Below are 11,475 nucleotides of genomic sequence, written 5' to 3'. Positions count from 1 at the left end.
CGATGACGCAACAATATACACGAATATAAAGTATAAGCACCAGATGACACTAGGATAGCCGGACATCGCGGAATCATGAAGTGAGATGGATTTTTCGATTTTTTTTATCGTTGTTTTAGTTGCTAATCGTGATTAAAATTTTTATTCCGACAAGGTGAATAAAAATTTCAGGCAGTAATAATACTAGACAGTAATGCTAATAGTACTTAGTCGTAGTAAGACTAAAATTTTGAAAGTTGAAGCGATTTCTAACCACCTACTCATGACATAATAAACCTGAGAGTAAGATTAATATGTATATTTACAACTGTTGGAATGTAAAAGGCATAGGAATCCTTGTAAATATAACAGTCCATTACACAGGGACGCACTGTGAATTTGTCAAAATGATAGCAGAAAATATAGATAAACTTACATTACAGTTGTGTGTCATTTGTAGTTCTTATTTTATACTGTACAGTAAAATGTAAATTTTATTTTTAGGACTAAGTAAAACCTGAAGCTAGTATAAGTTATAACGAATTGATATATTTTCAGTTTAAATTTCATGCACTGCGTTCAAATAGAAAGAAATATTGGAATTTGGTAAAGACACTTAATAAGCGACATTGTGGAACCAATCGTAACATGAGTTTTTTGGTGTCATAGGAATGAAAATGGTGACCTCTTCAAGCAAATATATAGAATATTTCTGAATTTTCACATTGAAATTGTTACATTGACACAAGATACTTTGTACTGTCTTGATGTCTTGCAGTTCTTTTAAATACATAAGTATATATGTAATGCTAATTATAATTCCTTTGTTTTGTATACAAAATAAGAAAAATATTTAAAATATTTCTTTTCATTTCTCCAAATTTTAATTTATATTTCTGAAATAAGTATTAAAAACACCATTCAAAAATATATATTTCTTTCTATTCGAACCTGGTGCATGAAACAGAAAAGATCCATGAATTGTAAAAACTACTTGCATCTAAAAATAACGAGTATACAAATAATGAAATGTATTCAACATCATACATGGACAGTAAGAGACAACTTGGACCTTTAACTTAAAGGTTGTCCCAGCACACAACCCCCCAAGAAAATTAATAAAAGTTAAATTCACCTTTTATTGTACAGGAAATTGTAGATATTATTCAGTGAACTCCCATAAAGTACTGGTTTCCACTGCAACTGATGACAATTAAGTCTGTCCGTAACTTGCATAAGCTAATCACTCTGTTAGAAAAAATTGTTTTAACTGAAACATAGTCTTGATGACAAAACCTTGTTGAAACATTGTACATTTGCTGTTATATTAAACTTATATTAAAGTTTTTCTTCATTACTCATTCAAGCCATCTCCAGCCATTATGATTCCTATTAGTATTCCACAGGTCTTACCACTTTTTGCTAGGGAAGATATAGGGTATATTCCACAAGTGGATCTAACATTGTAAAATTAAGTTAGGATTAGACTATAGTTAATAAGATTAAAAAATGGAAAATTAAAGGAAGTCACTTTGACAAGAATAGTGAAAGAAATAAAACAGCAGATGGAAATATCATTATCTGTAGTTTTTTATTGAATCCATTAAGAGTGGTAAAGTGCTGGAAGTGACAATTTCACACCATTTTTTAAAGGGGGGGAAAAGATAAGCAGTTTCCATATAGTTAGTGGTCATAGATCAGTGGTTGAGAGACTATCTAGATTTTGTAATTAAATATGATGAATCTTGAGACAAGTTTTATATTATTACAAGTAGTCAACATGGATATAAAAATGGAAGTTTGTCTTGTAAATTTGCTAACCTTCTTTTAAAATGTTATACATATATATTTAATCTAGATGTGGGTAATGCAGTAGATTTGGCATGTTTGAACTTTCAAATATTCTAAATGTTATTATAAGGATCATACATCAATAACCCATTTTTCTATACAAAAAAAGCTACATAAGAGGTTTCTCAGGGTAGACCTCGGTGATTAAATCAATATAATCAATAACCTATGAGCAGCAATTACATTGAATACATAAAATAATCAGTTAATCAGAATTACTATTAAAATCATCAAGTACTAAAAATCAGTTGTTTTGATTATTATTTCTGATGATTCCAACCATCTGTTAATTATTATATTCCATTATTATTTTAACATTATTATTTTCAGTTACTTCAGGTTTGTTCAGCCTAATCAACTGGTGTCACATCTCATGAAAATAATCAACTAATTGAAATTAGGGTTTCTACTTATTAATATTTTCAATTATTCCATATATCCAAGTAATCAAAACATTTCCATTTTGTTTGTGTGTTGTTAAGCACAAAACAAAACTACATAATGGGCTATAAGTTTGTTTAGCTGTGGGCCAGCATGGCAGGGTTATTAAATGGTTGCCTCATGATTTGAGAGCCCTGGATTTAATGCACGTTGCCACCAAACACAATGAAGCAAATGTGCTTTCCCTTTCAGCCACAGGGGTTTAATGTTAGTTTTTTTTGTTTTTTTTTTGAATTACGGTAAACCTACTAAGGTTATCTACCACTGTAACTAATTCTGAACTGCTAAGTGCTGACTAGAGGGATGCCAACAGGCTGGCAGCAGCCGCTGCTAACTCTTGGACTACCTTAATGTTAAATAAATTTTAAATTTATTGTTTTTTTTACATTGTGTTACATTTGTAATATTTAATTGCAAACTATTTTTTAATGTTGAATAAGCAGGTGCAGATGTAGGAGAGGGTTCCAGTCCCCTCCCCATTTTTTTTAGAAATGAATAAAATCACAGCTATACATCCTTTATACCATATAGTATCAAAATAAAACAGTAGATGTGTTTTTATTTGATTATGCTATTAGTTACTAAAAGCTTTTTGAGGTTTTCTGAAATAATCACAGCTGGAGTCTACAACAACCCAGTCAAAACCTCAGCCAGTTACTGATTATTTCTAAGCTAATACAACAATATGAACCTCAGTTAAGCATTGTCATTTAAAATTTTTTATGCCTTGGATTTTTTTATACACTCTAACAATGTGCCTAGAATGTAGAGTTGTGTTTTCATCAAATTTATTGTTACATAGGATACCTGCAGCTCTTATAACATGGACTTGTTTAGAAATTAGAATTCTCATGAGAGAGATGTTTCTCATATTGTTGATGTCCAAAATCAGCAAAGATACACTTGGTATGACTATAAGTCATGTTTTCGAAAACATGCCTCCTATTTATGAATGCTAAGGTATGAATTTAGGCGTAGACTTTATAATTATAACTATTTAAAGTTAATTTAGAAATTTGAAAGGCTCATTTGTAATTGTTTTTACATTTTGTTTACCATCATATAATTGATTGGCTCCATATAGTTGTCCGTATGAAATACTATACTTTATCCAAAGAACTAAGTGTATGCAATTTGTGTCCTTTACCTACTATTAAACCAATAGCTTGCCATTCCAACCCCTGTGGTAGTATCCTTGAACATTCTAAAAGTATTGTCTTAACTAATGTCCCAACAAACAAAAAATGAATAAAGAAATGCTTCTGAAATAATGTTGGTACTTCTATAATGATTTAAAGGTTTTTTAGTTTTATAGTTTAACATATACTTGTTACTATTGTAAGTCCTTGAATGGTGAGCAGTTGCTAGAGGATCAGAAGTTGGCTAATGTTACTCTTTTTTTTTTAAGTGAGGTAATTATCCTGGTAATTATAGTTCTAGATATCTTACATTAGTTTGGGAAAGGTTTTTGAAAGTCTGATAAAAGATGCTCTGCAAAGTCACTTAACAAATTTTAAATTTTGTTGGATAGTCAATGTGGTTTCTGTAGGAGAAAATCTTGGCTTGTTAATCTTTTGACATTCTTCAAAGAGGTTACTTCTTATGCAGATGAGGGTAAGAGTATGGATTTGGCATATCTGGATTTTCAGAAAGCATTTGACAAGGTGTCAGTTGAAAGGCTTGTTAACTCTTGTGCACAGGTGGGGGTCAAAGTATACATGTCATGACCTTTTACAGAGTGTCATCCAACATGTTATTGAGTATTTGATGTCAGACTTATTAACTATTCATTTTGCCCTAATTACTGGTTTAGTGAGTACTCATGTTAGGAGAGACTAAATACCAGATACAATATACAGGGATATATGTATACTGTAGATATGCATTTCTAAGGTTCTGACAGTTACCTAGATGCAATATGTATACTGTACAATAGAAAAAAAAAAGTCAACAAACCTTTTCTACTCTGAGAGTTAGACCATTGGACTGGCCTCATGCACATTCAGTTAAAAAATCTATATAGGTGTGGAGGATTAGGCAGCTCATTGGAGAGAAAAGTAGCTGGATGTGATAAGTGAAGTTCAGTCACTCTAGATGTCACAAGTGGGATATTTTAGGGCTCAGTGTTATGCAATAAAAAAAATATTGATATTCTGGTTGATCTATCTCTTAAGCCTTTCAAGGCCTTGTTGCTAGTGGTGGGGCAAAAATGATATTAGGTTATATCTATACTTGTCATAAAAACATTAGTACTGGGCTCATTATATTTTGAACACTGTTCTTTATCCAGTCCCTTAGGGTTTTACAAGAAGATGAAGAGTGAGTAATAGTATTTCACTATGTCCGCCATATCTATTGCTGATAATGCTTTTCTCTCAACACACACCTCATCAGTATGATTGGGACACAACAAACACAGTAGTATTATATAAGCCATTTGTTACAACAACAGTTGTTTTGGTGCAAATGTATTTTCTGAGTTGATGAAACATAATTAATTATGCTTATCGTGAGACATTAGTAGAAGTAGGCCTAAGGGACTATATAAAGAACTTAGGGTTAAGAAATATAACAGGGCTAATACTAATGTGAGTTTTTTAGGGTAATAAAGTTTACAAACTTTACTTAAATTTGTTGTTTGAAAATGTCACTAAATGCCCAGCTCTATTATCAGGAAGGTTACATCTTTTAGAGCAGGATGTAAGCTAGTTAAATAATTTGAGAGTTTGTTTGATAGTAGAAGGAAGAAGGCTGTTAGATGTGGTGTATCTGAAAGGCATCTGTTCTTGGCCCTTTGCTATTTATTATTTTCATTAATGACATTTATAATGAAATAACCAATTGGTTATTTGCAAGAGATATTGAACTAATTGGTTTTTTCAAATTGTTAAAAATGTAGTTTTTCATAGATTTGGATTATTTGGTGAGCTAGGTGAATGTTTGACTGGTGCCTTTTAATCTTAATAAAAGTGGGGTTTGAATATTTGTTATTTCAACCTTATTATTATACAATTGCTGGGGAACTATAAGTGATGTTGAAAAAGGGAAAAAAATCTGGTAGCACCTATTTCAGAATCTCCAAGACAAGACATTAGTCAGGATTACAGCAAACATGATTTTAAGGTCATAAACATTTAAACATTTAGTACAAGTCAAAAGAGGTCATCACTTTACTTTAAGATGCTGGTTATAACTCAATTGAATGTTGTGTTCAGTGTTATTAGTTATATTATTTTAAGACATGGTGTTAAATTGTTGGAGAGAATTCAGAGAAGAGCTACTCGGATGATTCTAGATTAAGTAGAGTTACAGTATGCGAGTTAGTTCAAATTTCTTTATATGTTTTTACTTGGGAGGAAAACTTTCAGGAGACTGTGATCCTCGTTTTTAAGATTGTTAGAGATTTGGAATCCATAAATGTAGATAACGTTTTCATAAAAAGAAATGTAATATTTTTATATATATATATCGTTACATTTCTACCCTTTTTTCTGTGTTGATATAATAGTCACAATACTAAACTTTTTCATGCTTTTGTAATTTTGCTGCTGGTTTTTCACAGTCATCTTTATTATTACACTTTGATCTTCATTTGATTTTTCCAAGTTTATTTCCTTGTATTATAAACTGATGTATACAAGGATTTCCACTCTCCTGAACTCTGTTCATCTCCTGTCTACTTTTTTATATTTCCTGTTCCTTTTGCAGTTGCATTTAACATTTTGGCTACTTTCCATGCTTTATCTTATTACAGTATTAATTCATTATGTCCAAAATTTGTGTTAGATATCATATTATACAAAATCTCTACAATTTTAAAATGTCCAGCTTAAGCTGTTTGCAATATAATTAACTTATGTCTTAAATATGATGATATTTTTTGGATATATGGAATAAATAAGCATTTTCAAATACCAGATATTTATTTTAAAGGACAATTAGTGTTTGCTTCAAATATTTAATTAGCAATGATTGTGTTCAAAGTTGTGGGAACAAAAAAGAATAATGAGGTAAAATTACTTCAAATTATTTTATATTTTGTGTGTTAAAATTTTAAATTAAGATTTATAAAACTATAAAGAAACAGCATGCTTTGTTATCAAAACCTTCAATATTCTGTAAGTGTAATTAAATATCTTTCTAACAGATATATACATCAACTTTTACTGTAAAATGTTTTATCAATGATGCTTAAAGAGTATTTTTATGTTGTGATTCCACAAAAGCAGGTGGTAGAAGACAGATCTACCAATAGCATCTTTGTGGAACCCAGAGTTAAGTTTGAGATTGAAATGGATTTGGTTGTAGATGGTTCAAAAAACCCAGCGTCTCTGTTAGAAGAACGGTTTTTATATGAAGAACCAATATCCTCATCACAAGATAATTCTTGTCCTATTCAAGCTACAATAGAAAGTAGTAAACATGTGCATGTGGGCAACAAGATTGTGTACAATGTGAATGTGGTAAGGATTATTTTAATTACCTTTTTATTGTTATTTCTAGCTAATGCAAGATCTTAACTTCCATTCATTATTAATTGGTAAAAAAGAACATTTAAAATGAATGACTTCTAGTAAGTAGTGTTTTATAAATATGAGTATTGATTTTGAAGAATATCAGTTACATTGCTAGTATTTTGTAAAACTTTACACAAATATTGATTTCCATGAGCCTGTAATAGTAATTAAACATTTCACAGCCTATTATTCATACCAGGACTAGGTTCTGGTCTCTAAATTTATTTTCTTTACTAGTGTCTAGCAAATCATAGATTTAAGTAAGCACACATAAATCCTCTCTGAACTAGCTGGTTCTTGATATAAATGGATTTTTTTTTGCTAATTGCTTGTAGAGAATAGATTAAAATATCCTAAGTTAAACACACAAAACTGACTGTGCTCATGTTAAGCTTTCAGAACTAACCGAGTCTTCAACTTTTAATTTGTTTGCTAAATATGAAAGGAAATCCATTACAGAATCAGAAGGATCACAAAGTTAATTATACCAATCAAGTAAAGCCTCTATAAACTACCAGAGTTCATACAATGAACCTTAAGTTGGTAGTTGAGAATGGTAACACTGTAATAAGTAATTGCATGGATTTTAACCATGACAGAACAGTATATTTGTTCAACAAAATTACTACTATTATGAAACTTATTTTGAAAGCAACAACTTATTGACAATGGCCAAAACATAAACATTCTTTTAGTGAGAAGCATATTACACTGGGTGGACATAATTATAATGGCATGAAAAAGTACTTTTAAATCTTTGTTGTACACAACTACTAAGACACCTCAACTTTAAATTACTTAGTGTTTCCAAATATTCTTTGTTTATATATACTACTAGAACTGGGTGATTAGTAGAACTTGCTAATCAGTCAACTGTTGGACTGATTGATCAGTTGCATTCAGCTGTTTGATTATTCTTACAAGACCATATTTTCAGCTCTTCTTAAGACATTTTTGAACTAACTTTTGTTGAATATGATAGACATCTTCCAATACAACAATTTATGACAAAGTTGTTACTTTTTCAATCCTAAATTGTTGCATGTGAAAATATATCATACAAAACTACTCTAATACAACTAAATAATGATTGACATGTTTAGGTTTTACACCATGGGCTGGAAAAAAACAGTAGAAACACATCAGCTTGCTGAGAAATAAATCAATCTAAAACTTGAAGCTTACTGTAGTAGGAAGTGTTGAGAATATCCAGATTTTTGTTCTCTCTTTTGAGAAGATCCTATCTAGTTTGAGCTAGTTGTAATTAAACAGGAGTCCCTCTAATATAAAAATGTTAGCAACTTAACTGTGTTACGTATTGTTAGAATGCTATTATTTCTATGGAATAAATAATGATGAATATTAACTTACTTGAAATCACACTTTTATTACAAACTTGTAATAAGTAAGCAATATATTAAGTTAAAGCTACGCTATTGTTTATTCCAGACAAGGTAAACAACCATTACAGGCTATAAATGACTAGTTATGTGATCAACAGCTACTAAGTCACAGTCTCACATTCATGGGATGTGTACATGCAGAACACACGCATACTATCATGCACAGTTACAACTACAGAAATAGCAATAACAATTGTGGGCAAGTTCAGAAGGCTTCTTTAGTTATGGCAAAGCTAGGAGGGCTGCCTGCTGCCATCCATTGTTTTGAATTGTTGACCAGAGGGAAGGCAATTGACCAGTAGAACACACTGTCAACTCTTATCCACAGAATAGGAATAACCATCACATTATAATTCCCCCCTGGTGAATATGATGGTTGCTTCATGAATCAAGAGTTTTAAATTCACTATCTGGTACCACCAAACTTGTTTGCCCTTTCAAGCATAGGGGCATTACAATGTCATGTCCAATCTTACTATTCATTGATAAAAAAAGAAAACAAAAGTTGGTAGCAAGCATTGCAACTGGTTACCTTCCCTTTAGTTGACAGTTCAAAATTATGGACAGTAACAGATAGCCTTAACAGTTTTACCATAAGCCAAAAAACAAATATAATACCACCCCAGGCTGGAAGGGCGAACATGTTTGGTAGCAATGGGAATTGAACCCAAGAATCTCGAAACACAAGGCAACTCCCCTCAGTCACTAGCTAATCTAATTTGGATTAATCGAAAACATAATAATGAGAAATTATAATGCTAATATTTCAATTACTTGTTTATATTAATGACATTAATCGATTTAACTGTAATTTTGATTAATTGATTATTTTACCTGAAACTAGCCAATTCTCGAAGGTAATTAATTAATCAAGTTAATTGCCCAGCTTTAGCCTTACGCATCACGTTTTCATTGGCTTCCTAGGGATATGATGCAACACGTGTATGTCATTCAGGTCTACTGAATACCAGCAATCAGCAAAGGTGCCCATACTACCCTTGACATTAAATGTTACTTTTGTTTGGTGTCAGCTTCACATGGTAACAATTTAAATGACTGCCAAGCTTAAATCACTTGTCCAGTTGCTTATCCATTTTAAACTATCTGTGGGATCCAACTGAATATCTATACCAGATTTCAATAAAATTGTTTCTCCCAGTTTCTCACAACAACTCATGATTTCAAGATACCACCCAGAAAGATAACTATGCTTTATATTTCTGTCTGAAGTATGTTTTGTGTACAGACATGTCAACATCTCCACATTTATATATTGACACATCATCACTTCTTTAGCATTTGAGCTCTGGTTTATTTTCAGGAATGAATCTACAGTGTTAAATATTAATAAACATTGAAGGAGGAATGAAATACTTTGGAAATGTTTGGATTTAAAAAAAAAATAACTAATGTCAGTGAAAAGGAAAGTAAAATAAAATCTGCTCCATTTACTTGTAAACCCTCTTTTTTTTTCAGTAACTTTCTGTCTGTGGGCCACATAGTGTCCTCTTCAATGTTTTGTTTCTTTCCTGTAAAATGCCAGACTTACTCTTTTTCAAATCTATCTTTATTTTATTTTAGGCTTATACTAAAATCTGATCAATGCTGTCATTCCTGTGACGCTATCAAATGTAGGATCATCGGGGATATGGCTATTCATGGGGGATAGGATTTTGATGGTTCAGTTGTGATCATATTTTGTATAATGAATTGGGAGGAGACTTGTAGATTGTAGTGAGATTTGTTCTGATGCCCTCCCTCCCTGGCTTGCTGACTGCTGCTGGCTGGCTGTCTTCCTCTGATCAGAAACTCAAAATTATGAGCAGCAGTAAATAGCCTTATAGCTTTGCCATAAATACAGCTGTCCTAATAGCAAAATAAGCTCTAAATTTAAACATGTGTTGGAGTCTTGTGATGATATACTAATGTAATAATACTAAGCTGAGACAATTTATTTTTATGAAATTTTTATAAATTTCTTAAATATATCTACAAGTTTTTTCTTCCTTTAAAATAAATTTTCAGTTAAAAAATACTTTTAGTTAAAAAAATTCTCTCTGATGTTAACTCCACAAATAATATTGAGTAATGTAAGTTAAAAATGTTATTTTGGTACATCATATGTATTAATTTATTTTTCGTAGGATGAAAAGTCCAGGAGTGGTTCGATACACACCAGTAATAATAATCTAAGTGGTGAGTCTTCATGTCTTGTTAGATCAGTTATGATAAGTAAGAAGTGTAGACAAAAATAAAATTTTCTGTATAAGATGTAAGTAACCTTAAGTATGGGTGATTATATTGTAGTTAGTTTATCCCATTGTCCACTTCTCAATCCCAGATACTGTCTAAATCTTATTATTCTTATGATTTAACTGTCTTTTTTTAACATGTATTGTTGGAAGCTCTGAATTTTCTACTATTTAAGGTTGCAAAGTCATAAGTTTCATGAATGTTTTCTTTGTGAAAACTTTTGCATATGTAATCAGTTTTGTAAACAAACTGTCTGAAAATCTATAAAAATTTAACATGATAGGATTTCCATTGACCAGTATTTGATTGAATGTATTTGTACAGTGACACTGATAAACATTAGATTCTATAACTGTACGTAACTTTAAACAAAACATCAAATAAATCAACTACAAGCTTCTACAGTTAGTGTCAGGAACTGTAATACTTTAGTACATCAAATAAATCAACTACAAGCTTCTACAGTTAGTGTCAGGAACTGTAATACTTTAATACTATGTTTTTTATTGTTGTTTTTTAACAATAAAAGAAATCTAGCAGTATAATTGTAGAGACATGAATATGAAATCTATACCTTGCATGTGAGTGTGTGGAATTTCAAATAACAATATGAACATGTGACCCTGTTTGCGGAAGTCTTTCAAATTTAGCTACACAACGGAATGCAAATGTTTAACAAATAGGGTGTAATAACAGGTAGAATTATTATTGTACCATAAAATATAGTGTGGAATTTTTCCACTAAAAAGATGCTAATTTATCATGAGTGTTTATATGATTCAGCTTTCTGGGCTACAACAAACTTTTAGAGGTGCAAAAAAACTACCTGACCTGATAGATATTTTAAATTGAAAGAGCTAGTGGTAGGACATGCAATTTACTTGTGAACAATGTTCTGTTTCTACCAATGAGGATCAAGTACAACATTCAAATTACAAAAAATCCAATCAAATATTCATGGTTAAGTTGATGCTAACTCAATCTTTTTTTGGGTGTTTATATATATATATATATATATATATATATATATA

General features: G+C 31.0%; 1 protein-coding gene across 5 annotated transcripts in view; it reads left to right on the top strand.

Annotated features, from left to right (window-relative positions):
- The first annotated feature begins 46 nt into the window (after positions 1-46).
- Positions 47-11,475, top strand: part of LOC106472113 — a 19,683-nt gene continuing 8,254 nt past the window's right edge. Inside the window, exons 1-3 of one of the 5 annotated variants that reach the window (XM_013932741.2) lie at positions 47-80; positions 6,498-6,734; positions 10,336-10,387. In XM_013932741.2, the coding sequence (XP_013788195.1) occupies positions 6,564-6,734; positions 10,336-10,387 (223 nt within the window). In that variant the 5' untranslated portion in view covers positions 47-80; positions 6,498-6,563. Of the gene's footprint in view, positions 81-102; positions 155-435; positions 467-6,404; positions 6,735-10,335; positions 10,388-11,475 lie in introns of those variants that run through there. The other 4 variants (XM_022400718.1, XM_022400720.1, XM_022400719.1 and 1 more) reach the window with 4 other exon arrangements.

Source organism: Limulus polyphemus, unplaced genomic scaffold, assembly GCF_000517525.1.
Source record: "Limulus polyphemus unplaced genomic scaffold, Limulus_polyphemus-2.1.2 Scaffold5095, whole genome shotgun sequence".
Lineage (NCBI taxonomy): Eukaryota > Metazoa > Arthropoda > Merostomata > Xiphosura > Limulidae > Limulus > Limulus polyphemus.
Note: the sequence above shows the minus strand (reverse complement) of the source record. Positions and strands in the feature narration are given on the sequence as shown.